Here is a 27,647-nt window from a genome sequence, read left to right as displayed (position 1 = left end):
GTCCAAAGTCAAGACTGACAAGTCTCAAGTCAAGTCCAAGTCCTGCAGTTTGAGTTTCGAGTCTTTTCGAGTCCTTTTGATCACTGAGTAATAATATATTTACACAGATCATGTATGCTTTTAAAATCTGTATTTATTTATTTATTAAAACAAGTGCAATTGAAATTACAGAAAAAAATTGTGCCAACATTGCACTTCCCTATTGCACTATTAACCAGTCATTTTTAACATTTAACCCATATTTTGCAAGAATATTCTTCATTTTAAACCACTCCTACAGAATGAACACATTTGAAAAAACAAGTGCAACTGTAATTATTTGTACAAAAGTGCTAACATTGTATTTTGCATTTTAACTAGTTCCACAGCAGTTTCTGTCCTGTCCTGTGTTTATCTCATCTCATTTATCTCACCTCATATTGTCTGTGTGTGTGTACATGTGAGAAACATAACAAATACATGAACATGAACATTTCTGTCCTGTCCTGTGTTTATCTCATCTCATTTATCTTACCTCATATTGTCTGTGTGTGTGTGTACATGTGAGAAACATAACAAATACTTGAACATAACAATGAACAGGGTTGTGATTTTTATATGTCAGGGCCCTATGCTGAATTGCATTTGCAAAAGACCAAATTGGCCAAAAGTCTGTCAGTCATTTCTGCACGATGGGGACGTAGTATGATTCCACCCAGTGCCGCTGCGAGCAATTTTGGTGGCCTAAGCATAACTCCTCTATGATTACATTAAATAATCATCAATAAGTACAAACAAGAATAGTCAATCTTCTTTAACTTTTTTTGAGCAATTTAATATATCTCTTGTTCTGCCTTTTTTGTGATATACATGGCTAAAAGGTACCTAATATTTCTATACTGAAATAATATCGGCATTATAATTGTAAGCTAATTTATTTAATGACGTTATTGTTGAGGGTTGATTTGTATTTCCGGTTTTAAGTGGGTTGTTGGTAGTGACTCTTATTTTGAAAGGGGGTTTTAAAGGAAGTGGGTGCTGTGATGAGTGAAGTTGTAAAATGAACGGAGAATAAACAGGTGTGCTGTCCCGAGCGCATGACCTGCTCTCGTGTCCTTTGTCGGCTGAAGCCGGACTTATGATACAACCAAACGCTCGGCTACATAATTATTATAACTATGATAATTTTTCAGTTGCTTTTTTTTGGTGCCCCCTCAGGACTTGGTGCCCGACGCACAGCGCGTAGTGGGCGTGTTGGAGCGGCGGCGCTGCACACACACACAGACGCACACAAACACGATGACAGATACAGAGCGCTCCTTAATAACATACTTTTTAATCTTTGTGTTTTGGGGAAAGGAGCAAGTCTTATCAAGTCAAACGGCTCAAGTCCAAGTGAAGTCACGAGTCATTGATGTTGAAGTCCAAGTCGAGTTGCAAGTCTCTTTACATTTTGTCAAGTCGAGTCTAAAGTCTTCAAATTCATGACTCGAGTCTGACTCGAGTCCAAGTCATGTGACTCGAGTCCACACCTCTGGTTCCTATTGGTCATATTATCAATACTATCACCGAGTCATAATAGCTTGAATCTGGGAGCAATACGAAATAATGAAAAAAATAAAAATGAATCTCAAGTTAAAACAAAACAGATAAAGACCTGAGGCTGGCTCAGCTTTAAGACTTTTCAATAAGACTCTCATTATGTTTCGCGTGATTAAGAGATAGTTTGACCATTTTAAATCCCATTTGCACCGGACTAAATTGGCTGCAGTGATGCTTTTGTGTAAAATACAGTGTAGATTTCACAACCCATAATTTGAATCATGTCAGTATGTAATACTGCAGTTGTAACATACCTCATATCATGCAACTCGATCTCCCACATCTTTTTGATAATAGCAGTGACTTTTCATCATTGGGATGTACCACTTTTTATGTATCAGAATTATGAGCATTAAGGAGATTAACATAAACTTACCCCTGGTTGAAGTACTTGTTATAAAGCATCATGTCGTCCTGCAGCTAAGTGCTCAGTGCATATTCAACCCAACACATCCTACTGTAATGGCCAATTAATATCATGTCCTGAATCTTGGTCGAACGCTGCCTTCCCCGTGAGTTACTCATCAGCCAAACACCTCAAGTGCAATGATGTGAAACTGTAGAATTACTGGCTTTTGTCTGTATGGGTAAAAGTGAGGACGGCAATGACATCACTGGCCTCCACTGAGAGGACATGGTGATGATGATAGTGATGAGGATGAGTGCAGACATACAGGGGGAGGATGGGACAGAAGGGGAGACAGGACTTCTCTTCCCTTGCAGATTTATTCTCTCTTTGGATTGTGCCTTTGGTGGGATCGTCGCCTGGCTGATAGCACGCACCTCCAGGGACCTTCATCACAATTGCAATCCATCAGCCATCTGTCGCAGTTACCAATAGCAACATGGGAGCCAGTGTAGGAAGAGTGTGATAGCAATGTAAGTGATGTGCTTTGTGTGGCACCAGTCTTCATGGCTGCTGTTCATCATTACATAACTCAAGGTTATTTAAGCACTACAATCAACTTGTGTACTTGGGTAAGGGGCTCCTCTGTTTTTACTGCTTGTTTAGAGAAACAGAAACGTGACAAAATCAGGCAGTGTCAAGGTCTGATTAAAAACAAAAAAAAAAGGAAAACTTAACCTTTGTCACATCAAACTCGTTGTTCGTTGCAGTGGGGGTTTTAAGCAATATATTGGTTGGTTTAGGCAATAGTGTACGTGATATATATACATATATATATATATTCATGTTTGTAGGCTTAATGTTTTTTATATATGTCTTAATTTTGCACTTAGCATTCATGCACGAGGTAATGTCTCTGAAAAATTACGACATATGTATTGAATAACATGCTCCATTTAGTTAGTATTTGTTGAAGGTTTGGTTGTGGAATATTCAGTAATGAGTTTCACATATATATGTATGAATAGGTTAATACTTTTTTGTATCTATTTACTGGCAGTTTGAAGTGCTTTTTTACTGGTTGTTCTAAATACCTTTTATATTGTGAGAAAGATTATGGAGTCAGCATTTGGCTTTTATTCTTGATTTTAGTCATTTTAATTCTTAAATAACAAGAAGTTTTTTAAATCAACTGGATTATAACAGTTTATCAGTTGATAAGATAATTTTAAGGGCCAACGCCAATACCGATATTAGGCATTTAGAAGTGTATTGGCTGATGTATGTATATATATATATATATATATATATATTAAAAAACCTAATTGGTAATATCTCCATAATATCTGGCATTATGGAGGCCTTTCCTGGTTTTCTTAACATTTGCCGAATTGGTCACCATTTACTTCAATTGGATTGGATTTGGCTGCAACACTGTTTACCCCTGAAACTCCTTAAGTGTTTTGTGGACTCAAACACTTCACGCACTCCTCCATCAGCATAGTGGTCGAGGGAATAATGAGTGAATTTTCAACATCCATGAGCTTCAGCAGCAATTCATTAGGTCCGGCTTTGTCACTATGATTTTCCAAACTCATCTGTTGATGGTCAGACTCAGCTGTCATTTGTCACAACAGCTCCTTCTTTCCCAGACTCAGCAATACTTTGTCAGCCTCAGCTATCATGTGCTTCCTCACATGTACTGTGTCAACCTCAGACATCATTTGTCAGCCTGAGTTACTTTGTCTCTGTCACCTATGACTTGTTGGCCCAGGCTTGCACTCGTAAGCCTCTAATGTGCTTTCTCTACCTCTAAAGACCGTCTGTGTGTGTGTGTGTGTGTGTGTGTGTGTGTGTGTGTGTGTGTGTGTGTGTGTGTGTCCTTTGTAGTTGGTCATTATCCATTTTAAGCATCGGCAATCATCTGAATTGCTCTCCCTGTTTGATGAAAAATATGTAATTGTTGCAAATCTTCAGATTAAATGGTGCAGATATCCCGTCTGTTTCATCACTTAAATAGAAGGATTTATTCATGTCTGTCGGCCTCAGTCATACGCTGGATCACAGCTCAGTCAGCTCATTAAGTCTAAGTTGTCACGAACAATCAGATGGTAAAAATGGGGCAAAAAAAGGTATATATTTTTAGTTCAGGAGAGAAAAATATCAACTTTGCGAGAGGGAGAGTGGCACAGCTGCTGTAAGCAGTTGCATTTGTTAATCATTTCTCAGAAGTCAGTTTTCTTGTTCCGCATGTGTCATGACAAAAGGAGCCAGAATTAAAAGCGTTGAACTAATTCAGGTTGAACAGATTATCTTGTTTGCCAGGCACACAGATTTAGCTCACATATTATGCAGTAACACAAATGTAGTAGATTGTACACTTGGAAAGAGCTGTGTATATGGTACAAAGTACAGACTTTTATTTTGAAGGATTTCTGCTGCTAAGCTTCTTAGGTTACTTGATGGTTGTTAATATGTTGTCTGTTTGTTCAATTTGAATTAGTTGTTGTATATTAGTATATTTGGTGTCGTTCTTGGTATTAGTTACCTTTCCAAATAGGTAGTGTTGGAGTTATTATGAGCCTTTCATTTTCCAAAATTCAGATACTTTGTCTTCGTTTCCAAACCTTTCTCTGGAGGGTACACATTTATTTTGCTCTCTCCAAGACCAACTTGTCTTATCGTTGTTATTCATTTCATAATTTAACAGTAGTTTTAGCATTTAGTGTTTGTCTGTAAGTAACCTGTGCAGGCCAAGACAGAGGAAGGTCTCTGCAGAGAGAGGAGGAGGAGGAGGAGCTGGAGATTAGCAAGGAGTTAAAAGGTCAGAGAAGCAGCTGAGGGCCTGGCATGCAGAGGAAGACCTAATTGAGGAAAAAAGCTGAAAGTGAGAGGGAATAGGTCGAGCAGGGGTCAGCGAGAAAAAGAGAGAAGTAGAGGAGAAAAACCATGAACCAGGCTGAGAAGGGCGGGGTGGAAGGAGAGAAAGAAACTGAGGGAGGAAGAAAGGCCAGGGTGGGGAGGGCTGTCAATGCTGGTGGCCTTTCTGAAAGGTTAGTGGCCTGGCCAGAGGGAGTCAGGGTGAATAGCTGCCACTCTGCAGGGATAAGAACACACACACACACACACACACACACACACACACACACACATTTTTTTCACATGGCATTTAAAGCAAAGCCCGTTTGTCCACACTGACTAATGGCATTAAACATTACCTGACATTTGACATGGATGGAATTAGTTGAGCTATTTGTGCGTCTGTGTATGTGTGTCTGTGTGCGTGTGTGTCTGTGTCCCGCACCAAGAAATCTTGGCTGCATCGTACAGTGTGGAGATGTAAGAGATATGGGCTGGGCATAGAAAGACTCAAAGGCCGCTTCCTCCTGCAGTAGACAATATAAAACCTGCTGTGCCTCAAAATACATAGATCAAACAACCTGACACCTCAACATGTCTTCATCTCAGTGTACACATTATAAAACTCAGCAAAGCGCCCAAAAAAGAGCTTAAATTATAATAATGAATCCCCCAAAACAGCCTGAAACAGTAAACAAAAGAATGGCACTCAATAGAGGGAAGATCCAGCTGTCAGTTAAATTCAATAAAGCTGCGCTAAATTACACACAATCATAAATATCATTCCCCAATATAAGCCGGATTCCAATCCTCAAGATTCCTCATCCTTCTCTGGGAAATTTTTAAAATCTCATCTTGTCATCTCACATTGTCAAAGAAAGAGGAAAAAAATCCCAGAATCTGCTCCCTCATCCTGATTCGCCCCAATTCCCCCCCATTTCTACCAAGTTTTGAGAGAATCCACTCAGTTTTTTGCAATCCTGTTAACAAATGGACTGGGGCGAAAACAAATCTAACTAAAATAGTAAAAAAAAAGATATGAAAGTTTCCCCTTTTGGCCACCTAATAAAAAATGTATGTGGTTCGGTAAACAGAGACAACGATGATATAACATTAACATTGCCCTCTGGTGTGTCTGTGTACTTAACAGAAACAGGCAGTTGGAAACTTTATATTGGTCACATAGCACAGAGCTGCATGCCATATTACAAACAGCACCTTGAAATGTAACTAGAACATCCATAAATGATTAGATGAGCATATCATCATCAACCCTTCAATTTCCAAAAAAGGTATTCAAACTGTGCTGCCGAATCTATTCGCACAACTTTGACTCAGCGATGCAACACATAGTGTGATGGTGGAAGCAAGGAGGGCCATAAAAAGGCAAATGTGCAATAATGTAATTACCACAGGAAATGTGAAAAAATACATAAAGGTTATACCCCATAATGTTACAAATCAAACACTCATTAAATCATTGAATGATGTATAAGACTTTCACGTGCCAGTTAGAGGCCAGAATTACCTAAGTGCATTTTTCCCTACAGATTAACTTCCCCTCTGTTCCCATTGAACAATGTGTGTTGGTATAATTTGCTCTGGATGAAAGTGCCAGGTTAAAAGCCTCTCATACTGCATAGTTTACGGATGGTGTGAAAAGTAGAGGTGCAAATGGATCCTGCCAAATCAACCTTATGCCCTAGAAAATGTTAGGACCCAACAGTTTTTTGCCAAATATGTTATGGAGAAAATGCTTTGTGAGATAGTTTGCTTACTGGGCTATATTTGAACCATCTCAGCGCTTGGTCTTAACAACATGGAGCAAGTACATTTTTTTTTTCAAATTCCATTTCCTCATTTTAATGTGGGAGGAAGGTCAATGCAGCAGGCACACGGTTGAAAGGGTTGCACTTTCTAGAAAATAATCATGTTTGTGTTTTTGGTTTAACATGCAGTCAACCAATCAGAGTGCCATCTCACATTCCCTTTAAATGCCAAGAGCTCAACCCTTGGTGGATTCATATTATAATGGGTCATTTGGTAGACGGGCAAATAGAAAACCGCACCTCTGACTTCAGGCCAGGTTTGTTTGGTCAATAGGGCATTTGCTCTCTACCGCCTCTAGTGGGCATGTGCCAACAATGCACCTGCTCGGACACATTCTTAGGCCGTGTTAATGACTCTTTGAGCTCATTCCAATGCATCTCTCCACTCCAAATTGTGGATTCATTTAATTTTAAGTCATACTGTGGTAGATTTACTACATGCACCTTTTAAGTCCATAAAATATAATTCCCAGCATTCTTTTGCCCAATAAAAACAAAACTCTGAATCGCATTTCATATAAAAATTAAGTCCAGCTGCCATTTCCAAAGAATGAGACAAACGCTAAGCCAATGTTTCCAGTATAAAATTAAAAACAGATTGCAAATGTGTTAGCTCATCATAATGGACTTTATAACAACTCAAATACTGCTGATAAGGAAAGAAGGGAATTCACTCACCCTGCTTTACTTATTTACTGCTAAACAGTTAATTAGTATAGTCAGTGAGTACACTTCCTGGTCATCCTTCTCCTCCGTCCCATTATTCTTTGATGTCATTACATTTAAATAGGAAGTGTTGACTCCACACCAGGAAACTGCTGTGAACCACTTTTATTATGAGGTGTCTCTGGCTTTGCCTCCCTTGTTAACAGTAAATGTCTCATCTCCTTCATCGTTTTCTCTCCTGCTTTGCTGTTTATCTTCATTTTCTATCCTCATCTTTTATCACCATCACAACAACCTGAAGTTCTGTGACTTAAGACACATTTCTATCATCCACTGTTTGACTAGGGCCTCCGTTTCTTGCTCAGGCTGCAGGGAGTGAACCTCACAGCATTGTAACCAGTTTCCTGGGATGCACAAAAAAGATATACATGCATTTCATGTACTATGTTCAATGTGGGAATGGACGCATAGAAAGATGTGCTGTTGTGATTTTACTATTGTGATATTAAGGTGAAAGATCTGGTTAGTAATAGGCTTGATGACGCTTTTGGTCAAATGTTGCAGTATCATTCTGTAGTTTACAACGAGCATCCAATACATTCAGAGCCTGTGTGTTTCGTGTTGCAAGGTACTGTGGATCGTAAAGTGGGGTATGGGCCACATGACCAAAAATGTTATCTCGCTACAAATTTTTATATCAGCCAGTAATCATCCATCTACTTTCTTCCGCTTATCTGGGTTCAATTTGTGGTGGAAACCGGGTGTTTCTCACATTCCCCAGGCTTCTCCTGGAGAATTCCAAGGGCTCCTTCAGGGGGGTTCTGGGATTATTATTCTGATTATCATGATGAATGTCAAACCATTTATTTTTTTTACTTTAGTTTAATGACTTTTCCTCCTAAGTTAAAGTTGAAGAAACCAGGTTTTGCATTGGATTCTTTATATTTCACTTTTGCTGATAAAAAAGGTATTGCAATAAATATGCATGTTTGGTACTTCTCTTAGTGCTGGAACTGAAATGAGATGCACCTAAATGCGGAACTGTCCCTTTAAGGTTTTTATTCCTTGGTTGAATGACAGATGGTCGCTAGCAGTTTTTTGAGTTTTCCACATGGGTAGATGAGGATACAAAAATAATAACTGCATTTTATTTAAAAAAAGAAAAGTCTATTTAAAGGAGCAGTGTATATGATTTTGCGTCAATATTTAAAGTGACATTGATATGATCATAGACTTACCGGATGTTAAACTGCCCAATTATTACTGCTGTCTGTTTCCACTAATTCGTTCAATATGTGTCTGGCTGATGGGATGAAAATACCTGTGTCACTAATGACTTAAGGTGACTCGGGTGAATTTCCTGTCTCGTAAGAAATACGTCAGGCCCTGCGGGGAAGCAGCAGAGATGTGACTGAAGTTAAAATTGGATGAGGCGCAGCGTACATTAAGTCCTATTGCTCGACGCCAGGCTGTGATTTGTCTCGCTGTGTATCTGAAATTGAGTGCAATCGTACTCCTGGTTTGAAATGCTGCTTTAAGTTGGAGCTGGAAGCCTGTTGAAAGCTGCCGTGAGGGTGCATTCACTGCCTGTCATTTTTCATGACATGCTGCTCCATGGCTGTGCTGTCTTGTTATTAGAAGCAGATATGCCTCTCCTCAGTCCATTTCAATCGTGTTTCTTCTCAAAAGAGACACTAGTCAGTGTATCAAGGGATGCAACTGATGTTGCTCTATTTATTATTTTCACTCAAAGGTGTGTGGTAAGACAGACTTTCAAAATAATATAATGGAGTGCTCTGGGAGATTTATCTTGTACCCAGCCTCCAGCTCCAGGGCACTGGGGTGGCAAAGCAATCCCAGCTACGGTACTGCACGGCTGGTGAGATTCGAGGCAGGAGGAGGAGCTCCCCCCCCCCCCCCCTTCCTGATAGCCCACAGCTCCTGTTCATCTGGCATACCCAGATGTGGACGTGAACACAGTGTCGACACTCAGCCTCCATCTGCTGCCACACATGCTGAACCCCCAGAGAGCTCAAAGTGTTTATTTGAGGAATCTCACTCCGGTGTCAGAGCCGAGGGAAACAGTCAGCCTGCTCGCCTCTCTGATTTATAATATGTATTTATGTATATAGTCCATGTTAATTCTTATTGATATGTTTTTATTAATAGCTCAGTATGTGCTGGCCAACAGCTGGCCAATCAGAGCACTCACTGCTTAGACTTCATTTATTTCTAAACACATAAGGCGGCTGTGGCTGAGGGGTAGATGGGTCGTCCTCCAACCTGAAGGTCGTCAGTTCGAACCCCAGTCTGAAACATCTAAATGCCGAAGTGTCCTTGGGGAAGATGCTGAACCCTGAATGGCTCCCCAAGGAATAACAAAGTGCTGCGAATAGATGCACTGTATGAATGTGTGTGTGAATGTGTGAATGTAAAACTGTACTGTAAAGCGCTTTGAGTGGTCATCAAGACTAGAAAAGCACTATATACATAAAAAAACATTTACCATACGTTAAATAAATGTATAAGGTTTTTAGAGTGATTCAAATATTTTTTTAATCAAATAATAATTTAAACGCAAGGTGAGGGTTTAGTCTATTAAAGATAATTTTATTGATATTGTTAGATTGTTAAAAAAATAATGACTCTTAACTATTTAAGATATTTGATAAGCCAATGTTCTGTGGTTGAAAAGTAGACAGTTTAGATTGAGTTTTTCTCTTTATTGTTGATCAAGTCAGGAGGCTCAGGAGGTAGAGCGGGTCATCCACTAATCATAATGTCAATGGTTCGATCCCCTGGTCCTCCGATCCGCATGTTGATGTGTCTTTGGGCAAGACGCAGACGGATTGCCCCTGATGGCTGAGCAGGCAGTGTGTGGGAGTGGGATGTGACAGTGAACCACTTCATATAGAAAAATTGAAAAAAAATGACTCGTTATGTAAAGCGCACTTTGTGGGTCTTTTAGACTCGAAGCACTACATACTGTAAATGCAGTCCATTTGTTAATTGTGCCTGTGAATTAATTACAACGAAATCAAGTCAGTAGAACAGATGGAGCACGGAAACAGGGACAACACAGAGAAAGAGCTGAAACCAGAGGCTGGACAGATGATGAAAGCAGGAAGGAGAACAGGGAAAATGGGTACAGGAAGTGCCACTGGGTGAGAAGAGAGAGTGAGAGAGAGTGAGAGAGACTGAGCTCAGTGTTGTGCTGGGAGTCGCTCTCACACGGTCCGGTCTGCTGCTCCGTATACGGGTCTCCATACTGTTCATGCTTTCATGGAAGGAACTCCGTGCTCATCTGCAACAACTTGTTTTTTGTTGAGACCAAACTGGACATCATGCTGAAGTTCAGCATCACCCATTCCTCCAGGTGTGTGAGTGAGTGTGTTTGCAGTGTGTTTTTGAGGGCAGTAGCCCCCCCTCCTCACTCTCACTGTCAGAGAGCTGATGAACCCATTGAGTTTTTTGTAAAGGTTTAACATGCAGATGTGATTCTTTCTTAGCTGACAGCGATGTCCTGTATTACCTTTTGACTCGAACTGTGTCTCTTTTTCTTTGTGTACATCTCCTGTTTTGACTGACTTAAGTTGTTGTTTCACTCATGCAATGTTCTCTCTCTCCCTTCTTTTTCTCCTGCCCCTCTCTGACTCTATCTTTCCCTGCAGTCACAATGAGCGAAAGGTGACCTGCAAGCACCCGGTGTCAGGAGTCCCCTCCCAAGACAACTGCATCTTTGTTGTAAATGAACAGTAAGTCTCTGTGCACTGTGGTGCACCCATACTGTATGCTTCTGATTTCTGCACTGATTTGAAAGGTCAAAGGAAACTCTTATAGTTGAGTCATTCTTGTCAATGCCTGCTGCAGCTGCACCGTCCAGCTGTGACATCATGTGAATGTCCTGCATGAGGACAGAAGATGCCTTTGGATACACAAGACAATCCTGCTTAGACCAGAGCGAGCGAGTGGGGCTGCACGCATACTATTAGGCTTTCATAGGGAAACCGTGTTTCCTCAAAGACAACTGGGTCCGCAGCACTAATTGATTCTCCATGTTGCGTTATACACTTGTAGCTGAGCTGGTAGCTAATGCTGATTGTTTTCTTACGGAAGAAGGACATGTGATAAGATCTTGACGGATCAGTAGAGGCTACGCCAAATAGACCCAATAGGCAAGTGGTTGTGATGTCATTGTTTACAAACTTCTCTGTTTCCAAACTTCTCCACATACTTGGCTCAGAATTAGATTTTCAAGGTCACTGTGACGGCGCAAAGCACAAGTTTGCGCATAACTCAAGACCTCACATTCTAATTATGACAAAGAGATAAAATGACAAACTTATGACATTTTATATCCAAAAGATCAAAGGTCAACATCACTGTGACGGCACAATGTTCCGGTCATTATTAAACCCTACGACTCTGGAACAGAGGGCGAGATTGTGACCATATTTCCTGACACTTCACTGTTTGGTGGAGGCAAACGACTGTGAGAATAATTCTAGTTATTATTTCATGGGATAATGAAAGCAAGTGATAAGGGGTGATTTGTTGTATTTTTTTACATTCATGTCTCATTGTTACCTCGACAGACATGAGGCCTATTATATTAGACATCCACACTACTAAGTTTTAGTTTTATTATCTTTCACCACAGTCTCAAGGTCTACATTTGTCGAATATGTCACTGACATGAATATTTGCAACACTTCCTGTACCTGTTTCAAACTGGAAGGTCTCTAGCTTTTTGTTGACTGAACCCATTCCTCAGCTTTTATTATCATTATCTCAGAGCCAGAAGATGCACGACTTCATACTGCAGAGGGCTGACATTTACAGATCTGCTTTTATTCCGGGAAATACAGTCACACCACAAACCTCAAGTAGCAGCTCCACCGCAGACTGTGATCAGCAGATCGGCGCCGCAGCCATCACACGCCTCACACGCAACCAGTGTGGCCTGAGCGTCAGTGTCACATTCACACAGGGGTGCTGACACCTTTCATTGTTAGTGCAACATATCTCTGATATCGTTACGGCGGGTTTTCCATAAATCTGCTCAAAGAGGATGGAAACAAATTTGCTTTTGATAAGTTCAGGTCTTTGATCATAATACTCAGACTCAGACTTTGTCGTCAGCGTCAGAGATATGGGGAATTTCAGCGTGAACCATAACTGCAAGTAGTCAAAGCAGCAGTTTCTCTCTTTTATGATCACAATTCTGCACATCACGCAAACAATGAGTTTTTTTCTCACAGATTTCTAATGTTTCACAGGTGTTATTGAAGCCTGGCTCCCTACACCCTCTTACACCTAATGGAGATGTGAGGTCGGACAATAAAGCAGTTTAAGTTCTCGTCCGTTATATTTAGCGATCAACCCACAAGGTGCCACAGCTTTCACCAGAACCTCTGACAAGCTTCTTTCTCGTTTTGCTTTTTGCCATACTTCATTCTGCCTTATTTAAGACTGTATAGTGGAATAGATTTAGTTTTAACCAAGAAATCTGTTATCACATGATAGTTATTTTCTGATGTTGACAGGTTAGATCTATTTAGAAGTGACCTGTCTGAGGAGTGGACAATCACATATCACACACATGATGACTGAATGATGTTGTTCTGTTCATTTTTGGCTCTCACTGTCTGGGTTTGGTGGAGTGTAGCTCTGATTGTACCATGTCAGTATATAATAAGCTCAGAGGGGGGGATGTGTCCATGCAGCTGCTAGGGCCTTTAACAGAGCATCAGTGTGCCGCTACATAACATACCGCCCTCAGTGGCATGGACACCCACACATCGACCACTCTGCATCTCACAGTCCACACTCTGTACACTGGTCCAAGTCCACTGAGTCTGATCTCAGTCCTGCTGCTGAGCCCGACATTCCTGGAGGCAGTGGCTGAATAGGAAGCAGAATGATTGTGGAATGTAATGTACCCGCATTGCATAACTTTTTAACTCTGCCGATCCATGTTACGCAGACCGAACAGCTTGGTGTCTGTCTCTCTTTCCATTTCTCCTCCAATCTCTGTGTTATACACGCTGGCTAGATTGCGTCTGGCTCCACAGACACACTCATGCAACAGTAAACCTTCATAATTGCACAACGGCAGCCAGAACGAGCGGTGGTTTCTTGTTAATAATCACTTCCTTTTCTGAAGGGCCAACTCACGCACATCGAGCATGAGTCTCGCCACACAACGGACACAGATCTCACGCAACACATGGTCATTCCCATGAGAACTTTCACCTTTGTTTCCTCCAATGTAAACATTTTAACTTTTCGAAGGGCCAAGGAACAGCTCCAACATCAAATCATTGTGATTAGCGGCCAACTGCAATGATGTGCTCAAGAAGCTGTACTGCACTATTAACTGTAGATGGCGGTATTACTCCAAATGGTCGAGAGATCAGCCATTAGCTTGAAGTAGAGCAACAGGAACAACTTCACCTTCCAGGGGTCATTGTGTTGATGTTGTGAATTTGTCAGGTGTTGGGATCCCTCGGTGTAAACGTTTGTAGAGCGTGGCCCCACAAAGCAGGGTTAACACCTATTTACTACACTTTATGCTAAATTAATAAAAATACATTAATGTTGTTAATGATTAACAAACTGAAAAATGAGAGTCAGTTTGTTTGCAGCTTCTGAGAGAGACAAACAAACTGCGGCAATTACACGCTCCAACTCCGAAAGAGTTGTCAGGATGGTACTTCAATCCGCTCCCGTCTCAGAATGTGCAGCTGAGATACCGACCCTCCACGATGCGCGCACACACACATACACACAGACACACACATACTTTTGCTAAAATCAAGTTCAGTGCAGCTGCACTCTCTCTTTTTCTCACACGCTCTCTCTAACTCCCCATCTTTCACATACTACTTCACTCCATCTCCCTTCTTAATTATCACTGCTGTCGCACTTCTCCTGTATGGAGTGGAGTGATGAGGTGCCTGCATGTGTGTGTTTGTGTGTGTGTGTTTGTGTCTGTGTGTGTGTGTGTAGGTTATGTAGATTAGGTGTGCATGGCTTGTATTTTTAAACTTGTTGAGTGCAGACGAGAAAGTAACGGGACCAAAGGTGTTGGACTGCGACTGTGTCTCTAATGAGAGTCTCACCATGTTCTGCGCCAACTGGCATGATGATGAGTGAAATCAAATGTCTTTGCTTTCAATTTCAGGCTCAGTAAGTGCCGTGCATGGTGAATGTTAGATTAGACCTGCGGACATGCAAAGCTTGGCATTTGTGGCTTCGATGTTCTTGACAGGCCGGGATGTAAAGGTACTGAAAGGATTGTTTTTTGGCCTCACCTTTGGGGGCTTGTGCTAAAATGAAGCTGGTGCTGGTGCTGGGACTAGTGGAGTGAAACAGTTAGGTGCTGGTGAGCATCAATCTTCAAAGGAAAGCACATTACATAATTATGGCGAGCTATAGCAAACCCCACATCAACATGCTGCACTTTTCACTATATTTACCCACAATGGAATATGATCCATTAGGTTCAGTTGGAGGACCAGATGGATGCATTTAAAAGCTTAATTTTGTAAAGTAACAAATTAATATAGGCAGGCACGTGCACAGACCCTTAGTGGTGCTCAAGCACTGGCCCTTTTGCCCTGGACGAGAAAAGTGCCCTTCTGCTGGAGCCCAATTTTTTCTTCATTCATCAATATTTAAGATTAAAAATTACTCTCGCTGTCATCAATTCCCCCCAAATGTGTTTTAATATCTGACAGGGCATTTATTTGAGTTCTTTTGATAATTTCGCCCCGACATGCTCCGCGGCGCTCACAAGCCAGCAGTTTTATTGTTCTACAAATTAGACAAGTTCACTAGTTTGTTGAAATTATTGAAATGAAAGGTAGGTCTTAAGTTGAGCTACTTGACAGTCTTGTGAGGTATATTGTGGTATATTATTAGTGGAATGCTGCTTATGCTTCAACTCTGTCAGAAAACAGTAAAAAATTGTGTGTACTCTGTTGTCAGCTTTATAGAGATTATGTAAGTCACTCTTGATAATTATGCACAACATTGATTTATCTCATTTACAAAATTTGCAGCATAATGCCAAGAAAAGAGAGACTCCAAAAGCAGGAGGACAGGGAACTGCAGCAAGCAGCTCAGGGTAGCAGCTCTCTTTTATCTTGGATCAGGCCACCAACTTGTAAAACAGATGAGGGAGAATCAGTAACCCTACCTGGTCCAGAGGAGCCCATCACATCACTAACCCTAACCCTAACCCTAACATATTATTTTGTTATTCAATATGGCCTTGTTTTTTTCTGTTTTTGCCTGTTATTCATTTATTTATTAAAATTGATAATTTGAGTTAGTTTGTTGACAAAAATAAATATATAGGTTGAAAATATCCTACTGTGTTTTTTATTTATCTATTATCTATTATTATTATTTTATCATTATGCACTGTGTTTTGAACACGTCACATGCTGTTTTTTAATGTAACATAAAAACGTCTTTGTGCCACTTGAGCACTCAAGCTTCTCCACTTCTCCCTTTTCCTCTGAAACTTTAAAAGAATATAAAAACGAACGCGCACCAGCTCTAAGCTTCCCCTCCAGGCTCGGGATCATCTCAGCTGCTCTTAACCCAGCACATCACAGAGGTGCAGCTAAACAGCAGATCGAAGTGGTTTCACAGTCTCAGAGGCTGCTGGATGTGACCGAAAAGGGAACGCTCATATACACTCCTGATCAAAATCGTAAAAATTGCATGAATTTGCATTTTGCACTGTTGAATCTTAGGAAGGTTCTAAGTAGAGTTTCAAAATGCAAAAAGAAGAAATGGGAACAAGAGACCAAAAGTTGTGAGCAGGCAATTTATTGAAAACAACAATTTAACTGAAGTAGGCTGTTCATCAGCTGATCAAAAGTTTAAGACCACAGCTAAAAAAAAAAAACCTCCTAAAACAGAAATTAAAGTGTCAAAAACTGACTCAGTAATGAGTAGCTCCACCATTATTGTGGATCATTTCAAAAATTCGTTTTGGCATGCTTGATGCAAGTGTTTCCAAAAGGATAGTGCGAATGTTGCGCCAAGTGGTGAAGATGGCTTCACGAAGGGCATCCACTGTCTGGAACTGAAGTCCATTTTTGTAAACTTCCCTTGCCATCCATCCCCAAATGTTCTCAATTGGATTAAGATCAGGGGAACACGCAGGATGGTCCAAAAGAGTGATGCTATTCTCCTGGAAAAAAGTCTTGGTCAGACGGGCATTGTGAATTGGAGCGTTGTCCTGCTGGAAAACCCAGTCATTACCACACAGACGAGGGCCCTCAGTCATGAGAGATGCCCGCTGCAACATCTCCACATAGCCAGCTGCTGTTTGACACCCTGCTCAACCTGGAGCTCCATTGTTCCATTGAAGGAAAAAGCACCCCAGATCATGATGGGACCCCCTCCACTGTGCCGCGTAGAAAACATCTCAGGTGGCATCTCCTTGTCATGCCAGTAACGTTGGAAGCCTTCAGGACCATCAGGGTGAAATTTTTTCTCGTCAGAGAATAAAACTTTCTTCCACCTTTGAATGTCCCATGTTTGGTGCTCCCTTGCAAAGTCTAAACGGGCAATTTTATGGTGTTGAAGGAGACGTGGGCTTTGAAGACTGTTCTTGTATTTGAAGCCCTTCCTTCGCAGATGCCGTCTGATGGTTATTGGGCTGCAGTCAGCACCAGTAATGGCCTTAATTTGGGACGAGGATCGTCCCGTGGCTTGACAGACAGCCATTCGGATCCTCCGGCTCAGCGCCGGTGAGATTTTTTTGGGTCTACCACTTTTTTTGTTCCATAACCCTGAGGATCTTTTAAGAAATGCAAAATGACTGTCTTACTTTCCACTGCTATGCGGATGACACCCAGTTATATTTGTCAATAAAACCTGAACAAAGTAATCAATTAACTAAACTTCGAACATGTCTCAAGGACATAAAAACCTGGATGACCCGCAATTTTCTCTTATTAAACTCAGACAAAACAGAGGTTATAATACTTGGCCCCAAACACCTTAGAGATGCATTATCTAATGATATAGCTCCGCTAGACGACATTGCCCTTGCTTCCAATGAAACAGTCAGGAACTTGGGAGTGATCTTCGATCCTGATTTATCCTTTAATAGTCACTTAAAACAAATTTCTAGGACCGCTTTTTTCCACTTGCGTAATATTTCAAAAATTAGACATGTCCTTTCACAAAAAGATGCAGAAAAACTAGTCCACGCCTTTGTTACATCGAGACTGGACTATTGTAATTCATTATTATCAGGCTCCAGCAGGAAGTCGTTAAAGACTCTACAGCTTGTCCAAAATGCCGCAGCACGTGTCCTGACGAGAACAAAGAGAAGAGAGCACATTTCTCCAATATTAGCATCGCTACACTGGCTTCCAGTTAAATCTAGAATAGAATTTAAAATTCTCCTCCTCACCTTCAAGGCCCTTAATAATATAGCGCCTTTATACCTTAAAGAGCTGTTAATACCTTATAAACCCACTAGAGCACTCCGCTCCCAGAATTCAAGCCTACTTGTCGTCCCTAAATTCTCTAAAAGTAGAGTAGGAGCCAGAGCTTTTAGCCATCAAGCCCCTCGGCTGTGGAATAATCTACCACTTTCAGTTCGGGAGGCAGTCACCATCTGTTCGTTTAAAAGTAGGCTCAAAACCTTCCTTTTTGATAAAGCTTATAGTTAGAGCTAATTAGTGCGCCAGAACGTTACTTGTTCTATTTTATGACACATGACACACGGAGCTTCTCCTTCCTCTTCTCCATCCCTATCCCCCTTCCCCGGAATCCCTTTGCTTTATCACCCGCAGATCCAGGGCCTCTGTGGCCGCACCATGGATTACGGTTTGTGGATCGCGCACCGGGGGTCGCGGTGTTGGATCCAGTGTGGCGGATTCTGAGTCATGTGGGCTGATCGTGGTGCTGGTGGCGGACCCTGTGTCGCGTTGGCATTGGGCACGGGCGGTGGACCAGGACCGCAGTGGTGGCTTGTGATGGGTCCTCCTGGTGGGCGGCGGTGGACGGTGACTGAGGACTGAAGTGGCGTCTGGTCTGGATGGTGGATCGTGGTCTAGATGGTTGCTGAGCATGGACTGTGCTTCATCAATGCTGCTAGAGACTTTGATTATTGATGATGTTCTCCTGCACGTGGCATCTATTGCACTTCTGTCCGTCCTGGGAGAGGGATCCCTCACATGTGGCTCTCTCTGAGGTTTCTACATATTTTTACCCTGTTAAAAGGGTTTTTTGTAGTTTTTCCTTACTCTTGCTGAGGGTTAAGGACAGAGGATGTCACACCCTGTTAAAGCCCTATGAGATGAATTGTAATTTGTGAATATGGGCTATACAAATAAAATTTGATTGATTGATTGATTGATTACTGCGTCCAACCTCAGCAGCGATGGCACGTTGTGAGAGGCCTTGTTTATGCAGTTCAACAATCCTACCACGTTCAAAGACGGTGAGCTTTTTTGCCTTTGCCATCAAGAGATCTTCACAGTGTGATTACTTGACAGGAAATGACATGGAATCCACATTTTTGCACAGATTTTGGCTTTTAAAGGCTGTGGTCTTAAACTTTTGATCAGCTGATGAACAGCCTATTTCTGTTAAATTGTTGTTTTCAATAAATTGCCTGCTCACAACTTTTGGGCTCTTGTTCCCATTTCTTCTTTTTGCATTTTGAAGCTCTACTTAGAACCTTCCTAAGGTCCAACAGTGCAAAATGCAAATTCATGCAATTTTTTAACTGGTCTTAAGATTTTGATCAGGAGTGTATATACACACACAAACACACAAACAGACACACACACACGCACACACATACACACTGCTGTCATGTTGCTGCTGGAGATCTGGGATGATCAGTCATTTGGAGACAGGTCAACCCGTCAGATTCAGCCATATTATCTAAATTGCTGCATTTCCCAATTAAATAATAAAAACGAAGGCCTGCTTATGTTACTGCTGCCTCAGTTCCCACAGGTTTGTTCATGTAACTGATGAAAAAGATGCTGGTGCTGTTGTGGAAGATGGTGTTTATGAAGTCTGCTGTTTCTAGTGAAGTCTTGGCTGTGAGATGTTGATTTTATTATGGCCATTCAAACGTGTTATCAATCAAATCCCAAAACTATATTAAATGCATATATATGTCCACAGGTGCACTCACTGGAACTCAACAGACCAGAATTCTCCTTTATTTGAATGGGATCAGTGAATGTTGTGAACCAGCGGCCTCAACTAAAGCACATGGGTCACAGCTTGGATCTGGACATCCTGTCTTATCTCAATGATCAGCATGTGATCCAGCTCAGGATTTGAGTTTGAGTTTTGGCAATGCAGGTGGCAGAAGCAACCACTTCTACAGACCCTCCCCACTCCCAACCATAGACTGTAGCTTCCAACGTAGCATGGTATTCTGCCACCTTTTTCAGTTTTGTTTATTGACGTCATTCCTCTGTGCCCCTGCTGGCTCAATTGTTAATGAAAACCACAGTGTTCTTCTAATAAGAAGCCAAATGAACTTGGGATTATGGACTACGACAGTGCAATACAGATGAATAATTGTGATTTAAGTCGACACATCCTTCATTGGCATACTTTCTCTGTTATCCTTCACCCTTTCTTAGCCGTCTCTTGATACTTCTCCCTATCACAAATTCGATTTCTAGTCCTGCACTGCCCGAGGCTGTTTAATGATAGTCAGTGCTTCATAGCTCTTCATCTATTCAAAAGTCACTCACTGAAAAGTTTAAATGAAGCGATTCCTAAAACCCTCATCCAGTAAGTTGCTTTTTCCCCCTGGGGGAGAAGTTTTCTTCCAATAATCTCATTAGGATGCAAACCCCTCTGAAGCTACCTGTTATTAATGATTCTCTAGTTTCCCTCAGTCCCTTCTTTTGTGATACATTCACTGCTCTCTTGCTCGGTTCACATTCCTGATGCTTTGTTAATGGTCTACTTTTCAACCCGTCCTCAGAAGTTTTGAGGCTGAGGAGTTTTGAAAGATGTGCCGAGCTCTGACCGCTTCTCTCTGTCTCTTTGTCATTCTGTCTTTCTTTCTTCCTGCTTCCTGCATCTGCCTCCGTACTTAAATATTCATGGGTTCCGTTCACATGTCTTCAGTTGTGTGACTGCACGAACAATGTGGAGAGATTAGAAGACAGGAAAACAGTTGTAAACCATAACAGACAGATATGCCAGACTGAAAATCGGAAGGGAAACAGAGGGAGAGTAACTGTTGTGGTGATGTTGGACTAATGGGAGGCTGCAAACGTTGGTGGGCTGACAGTTTGATCAAAGCAATGACTGGTAAGGCTGAAAGGAAAAATAGCCTGATAATGAATTAATGATCAGACAGGCTGGCGGGAGACAGTGGCAAACTGGTGTTTACAAGAACAAAGACTTTTTCTGTTTGTCCACAAAAGCTTCACATGGATTCACATGATTCATTTGCATGGGCAAGAAAACGATACTTGCCCTTCCTCATCTACAGTGATGAAGAAGTACTTCCTTTTCCTATTGTACATGCCTTTATTCTGGATTATATCATTTCCACCATTTTTTATTCCAAGTAGCACGACCGATTTTTCATTTTTAAGTTCTTATTTGAGTTCTTATTATTTTGTCATTTCTCCCTCCCCTGTTCTGTTTCTAGCGAGAGTTGTGGAAATCTTGTCCACCCTGACAGCCCCACAGAGGCTCCCACCAGGTAATGACCCCTCACTTCACTGACAGGGCTTCAGCTTCTTTATCAGCCCTTATGCTCTCACTAGTAGTTTGCAGTGACTAAACCCCAGACGCTGTTGCATGGAGAATGTCAAGCAATGGGCAAGTTTAAATGAGCAGCTCCACATCTGGTTTATGTCTTGATGATTCAAATCAGATGATCAATATAATGTCATAATAATATAACAATATAATACAAAGACGTGAACTGGAGCAGGTTGCTGGTTGAGTTTTTTTGCTTTAAACCTCATTACAAAGGGAGTTGGCGACACTACTAACACGCGACAGATGCAAAAATTAAAAAACTAAAAGAAAGCAAAGGTCTCCTGCTGAAAAAAGCGGTGACAGTAATGTATCGAGAGAGATTTTGGTGATAAGAGCTCCATCTCTCACCTGAAAAATGCGGAGGATTTTTTGCCGTTGAACAGAGAACCTCACGCTGTGGTGTGCATCTGTGAAAGGCAAACTCTGGGTAAACTCCGTAGCTAATTCTCCAGATTTTACCCGGAGGCCGTGTCTGAATACGGCTCATGTGTGTTTATATTTCCTCTTCATTAACTTCAAATTCACTTTGCAAATCTATCTGCCAAAAAACTATCAGGAAAAAGCCTCCATTAAAGTTTTCAGTAGCTTCCACCAGGTAATGGAAATGGACAGCAGTGGAACAACAACAGCTAATGTGTAAACTCTACCTAACAAAAGAAAACAGACTTGTAGTGAGAGGAGGAAAATAAATCAAAGACAGTGAGTGATAGAAACTGAGGTAGCACAGCTACTTTCCTTATCTTTGAGTGAGGAGCATGCAGGGCTCAGGGCCAAGCAGCCACTTAATCTTAAGTGTATTTATCATATCATCTAATAGCAACGTAAGACAAAAATGCCCGCTGTGTTAGTGGCGTTACATCTGAGTTTCAAGAGCTCGGCAGCTGAAACATTTATCCAGGATATATCGTCCAGCTTTGTATTCAGCTCCATTTATCTTGAACTCAGAGCTCCATTGTTTTGTCTTGCTGCGACTGACTTTATTTCAGACTTTGCGTGAATAGCTGCTGAGCCACAATGCAACAAGAATGCTCAAACGATTTGATGCTCAGATGAATAATGTGTATGCCGCTAGCATACAGCAGAGGAAGTTCAAGTTTCCTCTGAAGTATGTAACCAGTGCTTTTATGTCTGCCTTGTATTTCCTCCATCATGTTTTACTGCTTCTGCCACCACACTTGTTTTATTTGCCGAATGACAGGGTTCTCTCCCAGTAAAAGCTTTCATCTGCCTCATAGAGAACTGCGACTCATTAAATCAAAGCAGTGGACTAATAAAAGAAAAGGGAATTTCATCAGTGATAAACAATCCGGAAATGATTTTCAACCAAGGCTAAATTGGTTCAGCCTAGAAATCTTCCAAAGTAGAAATCATTAGTGTCATTTAGCTTTTCAGATCTATAATTTAATTTTACCGAAGAGTGAATCAGACTTTTAATAGGCAGACCTTTGTTTTTAATTCCCCAGTTCTATAAAAGATATTAACAGTTTTTGTTACTCTGCTGCTGATACCAATGCAGAGGTGAAGTCCAGGGTGGTGTCAGGGCCAGTGAGTGTTTAACAGTCTGATGTTAGTTGGATAAAAGCTGTTCCTCAGTCTGGACGTCCTGGATTTCACACTTCTGTACCTTCTACCAGAGGGCAGAGTTGTGAACAGTTTGGGTTTCGGGTGGGTGGGGTCCTTGACAATGGAGCAGGCTCTTCTCTAGACGATGTCCTGAAGAGAGGGTAGTGATGTCCTGGTGATCCTCTCGGTGGTCTCCATTGCAGTGGTGCCCCCATACCACACGGTGATGCAGCTAGTCAAGATGCTCTCAATGATGCAGCTGTAGAAGTCACTGAGGATCTTTGGTGACAAATGCCGAATTTCCTCGGCCTCCTCAGGAAGTACAGCCGCTGTTGTGCTTTCTTGTCCAGCTGGGTGGTGTTTAGTGTCCAGGTGAGGTCATCACTGGTGTAGACGCCCAGGAATCTGAAGCTGCTCACCCTCTCCACATCAAGGCCCCAGATGAACAGTGGCCAATGAGTTATCCTCTCCTTTCTCATGTCCATGATCATTTCCTTGGTCTTGTCTGTGTGGAAGAAAAGGGGATTTATAAGAAATATTAAGTGTATTTTTTTTATAACAAGCATATGAAGTCATGGGTTCTGGCCAAAACTGGTTGCTGTGAGGTCACATTAACCCTGAACATTCAGTCTTCCATCAAAGCAAACAATTTTATGAGATCCCCTTAAGGTGATTCTGAGATGTTGTCTGACAATTAACCACCAAATCCAATCCGTTCATCCTCGAGCAGCAAATGTGAGGAAATTCCTACACAGCATTCTAAAAACACAATGCCTTAGGTTCCAGCTTTCGCCAGCAGTGAGGCATAAAAAAAGAGATGGTCATGCTAGACTATCAGCTGATATTCCCATAATGACTTAAACAACAAGTAAGATAAAACGGAGGACAAAAAGGTTGATGTTTGAAATAGAGCTGAGTCATCATTACATCAGTAAGATTCACAGCAAATTAACACTGTTGATTATAGTGCAGGGGCAGCCAAACTGGAAGCAAATGGATCATGGGGAAGGCTCCATTTTATCTCATTCCAGAGCTCTCTGCTTAGATCCTGCTCAGATGGCTGAGTAACACCCTGCATCGCCAGCGCTCCCACAAACCAGATTCATCAGCAAGTCACTGAAGTAGGAATACACAGAGCAACCGAGGGAAAGGGGTTTATGGAGGAAAGGTTAATAAAGGCTAAGATCACCGTGCGACTGAAAGATGAGAAGGCAGACGAGATGAGACAGTGGGAAGGATTGAAAAGGAACGAGAGGGAAAAAACAGATTGGCTATTTGATAAGTGGCCATTTTGTGTGTGTGTTTGTGTGTTTGTGTTAGTCAACCTTCCCTACATGTAGGGCTTTTGTTACCGAAGGTGATTTAAGAGCGTCACCATATCGTGGGAGCAATCTCACAACATCCCCCTCTAACAACGGTTCCGAAAGCTAAATGCCTTCACACTTGCATATTTTAAACACATGTACACAATTGAGTCGTTCTCTTTTATAATGTTGCCAGCTCATCTGAAATTTTTTTTCATAATGGAGGTGGTCTTATTCAGAATCCCTCTGTGTATATCTCTTACTTCAGTGAGATTGCCAGGCTGCTGTGAATAGACTGGTGTGTTTACACCCACACTGTGGGTGTCTTAGTGATTTGAAGACACAGCAGTGGGGATAGATAGCAGCTTTCAATGCAGTGTAATTCCCTATAGGAAGTAGCTAGATATAGCACATCATCTTTGGCTTTTGCTGAGACAACAAGAGTTTTATTCAACTTTTTTAGTGTTCACTTTGCTATATATATTTTGTGTTCGGTCTGCAGAGTGGCATCTTTATGTATGGAAACTTGTCTGTATCCAGCTGACATGGAGAAGCATTTGCTTTCATTTAGAGTTGTGTTTCGATCTGAAACCCAACATGTATTCCTCTTATCAGGCTGATATACAGACCAAGGCCCTGTCCCAGTTCCTCTCCCTTGGCCTTAAAGCCAGATATAATGTCCTTTGCTGGAAGTGTTACCATTGAAATGGAGCCACAAGGGTGTGGGATAAAAATTCCTCCCCTAGAAGTCAGGACAATATCAAAAAATGATAATATATTAACAACCGTTATCGACCAACATTATAAAAGTGACACATCTGACAACTGCAGGACACACAGGACACATTCATCTATTGATCAACACACACTCAGTGTGTTTATATCTGTAATATCTATGTAACATTAGTAGTCCTGTCAATAGAAACTTCTGCCCCGTAATGAACATTTTAAAACACGAGCTGGGTAGTTTTATTCAAACTTCATATATGGAGTCCACTTGGAAAGCATTCGGGAAATCGGGGGGGGGGGCTGAACACACCACAGTTCAAAGGGGGTTTGAAGGGCTACCCCTACATCGTATAGTGAAATGGGACAACACCAGCCCACCACGGCCACGTGCAAAACCAAGGGGTAGGGCCAAGTGGTCTGGCTAAGGACTGAATTGGGACAGGGCACAAGGGGTTGTTGGTGGAGACATGCACCTGAGGATATGAACTTTCTCTATGTGCTAATACTGAGCAGGTAGTGTGTACAGTGGTTTGATCAAAGCTTTCTCACTGGCACAAAACACATTTCAAGATGAGTTTTGTGGGCTGGAAAATCAAAACAATGAGCTAATTGAGGCTTTTGAAGTGCTGCTGTTATTTCTCTTTGGGTTTGTTACTGCAAATTGTCGTTTTTCCCATCTTATATAGTCCTTTGATCCGTTGCTGTATTACAGAGCTCGATTTAACATTTCTTCAGTTAATATGTTTTTCTTTTCTTCCCTCATTCCAGCAAAAACACACAGTAAATCATTGAGAAATCCTCCTAATTAAAAATTACGCTTGTCAACACCACCATCAAAAGGAAGACATGATTAGACAGGGCCATCCAAAGCCATAATAAAACATTTTTCGTATATTTTGGGCCTGTGTGGATTTATCAAAGAGGGAAAGTGGAGTGAGAAAGGAACTGCAGGGGAAGGATGAGATGGATGATATGCAGTAAACGGCTCAGATATAGTGGAGATACAGCCAGGGTATAACCTGGTGCTTGTCAACTTTCTGAAGCTGTTCTGTGATGTGTAACTCAAACAGACCTGCTGAAGCTTCTACGGCACTATTCAGAATTCAGAATGTTGCCAAGTAATGAATCATACATGCAATTCACCACTGCAGCCGCCCTAACTAATACTACTAATTTACCCCCAATGAAGAACTCAGTATTAAATGTGACAAGCTGACTTGCCTAAAGTGCTTTCACAAAACTGAGAGAGGGAGAACTGCTGGGAGCATCAAATGCTCCACAGGAATCTCTTTTTAAAAATTCATGACACTAAGGGCTCTGAGATCCAGCACTGTGAAAAGCTTTAATTGGCCAAAATCAGTCTTTATTAAACTCCCTGCAAAAAAAATGCATCTGCTTATCAAGTTGTTCAAAATTAGTGAGCAAAATCAACGTCAAATATTTTGTGTATTGTCCTTCTATTTTGTTCCTGAGTTTGAAACATGTATTACACATCTTTAGCCTGCCATTGGGCACATATTACCATTTGCCCACGCTTCAACCTCCCTCCAGTGTGGATGGTCCTGGAGATCCAGCATTAGCCCTCACACCTGCCCTTCCCTGTTAATATATGATCAGAAGCTTGGTCTGACTTCTGATCTTACTTATATTTTAACAAGACTTTCAACTAGATTCTTATTGGACAGTAATACAAAGATTACAAAAAGACGTGGGATTCCACAGAAGGTGTTATAGTTCTCCACTAGGTCAATGTCAACACTCTTTCTAACGGTTTAGCTCCATGAAGACCCTACCTTATCATCACCACTTTCATTTATTACACATTAACATGGAGGAGAAGATTCCTCAAACCAAGCCACTAAGTTATCCACCATTCGTGCATGATCTTGTTCCTCCCCTGCAAGTTGACACCCATTAGTGTATATAATGTCAAGAAAGGGGGGGGATGAGTCGGGCTGGTCAGAGATGTTTACTTACACACTGTGACCCACTATTTAAAACAGGAAGACTGCATCCGTCACACCTTCACCAGGCGTGACCATGAATTGTAATTTTCTGCAAGCTTCATTAAACTTCTTGATCATGATGAGTTTCTCTATGAAGTCTATGACGCTGAACTATCTTTTTATCCTTTTTGGTTATATTGCTTATTGCGTTTGTGACAGCAAGGTTTTGTGGACATTCTGCACCTGTACAGATTGTGAAAGGGATTGTGTAGACTAGTGGCAGAAAGTTGGACTATGGGCAGAGAATCCAACGGTGGTCTCTGGTTCGACTCCACGGAGTGACAACACAAAAACATACCTGGACGGACAACACCTGGATCTGTTCCCCATTGTCTAAGTGCCTACCCAACCGCACTGTCTAAGTGCTCCTGAGCAAGGCACTTTACTCCCCCAACACCTGCTCCCCAAGCGCTGTGCACGGTTGCCCACTGCTCTGTGTGTCCTCCTGTGTTCACCAGATGGGACAAAAGCAAAGAACAAATTTTCCCCCGTTTGTGTGTGCATGTGTGTGGGACCAACAAATGTATCTCTTCTGTATCTCTTCTCTAGAGCTGGTCTGCATGATTTTTAGAGCCTGGTCATAGATGTCGTCACTCTCTTTACATCATTGTCAAATGCAGCAAAAGTGTCGGACTTTTGTTTCATTCGTCTGTGCCGTAAAATCCTGATGATAAAATCTTAACTCCATTAAGTCCATCAACCAGGTGTTTATCTGAATTTGAAGCTTCCAAAGACTCCCCTGTTGCCCTTATTCTGTTATCCCATCCACTAGGATTCTGCTCTGCTCAATCTTTTCCTTTTTTGAAACTTCTACCTCACATCCGTCTTTAGCTCCCTCTCTGCGTTGATTTCACCTTCTTTATAATATTTTTCCTTTTACATATCAGACCATTGTTGTCTGTGTACATCCTTTTTTTGTTGTTAAAAGCAATCTTAAATTCATTGGTAAGAATCACAGTCTTTGCAAAAGGAG

General features: G+C 41.5%; 1 protein-coding gene across 4 annotated transcripts in view; it reads left to right on the top strand.

Moving 5' to 3' along the window:
- The window catches only part of LOC133948743 (pleckstrin homology domain-containing family A member 5-like), a 197,891-nt gene that overhangs the window by 118,834 nt on the left and 51,410 nt on the right, over positions 1–27,647 (top strand). For all 4 annotated transcript variants that reach the window (XM_062382716.1, XM_062382713.1, XM_062382714.1 and 1 more), the window contains exon 4: positions 10,953–11,036. In XM_062382716.1, the coding sequence (XP_062238700.1) occupies positions 10,953–11,036 (84 nt within the window). The remainder of the gene's footprint in view (positions 1–10,952; positions 11,037–27,647) is intronic.

Source organism: Platichthys flesus, chromosome 23 (assembly GCF_949316205.1).
Source record: "Platichthys flesus chromosome 23, fPlaFle2.1, whole genome shotgun sequence".
NCBI classification, from domain to species: Eukaryota; Metazoa; Chordata; class Actinopteri; order Pleuronectiformes; family Pleuronectidae; genus Platichthys; species Platichthys flesus.
Note: the sequence above shows the minus strand (reverse complement) of the source record. Positions and strands in the feature narration are given on the sequence as shown.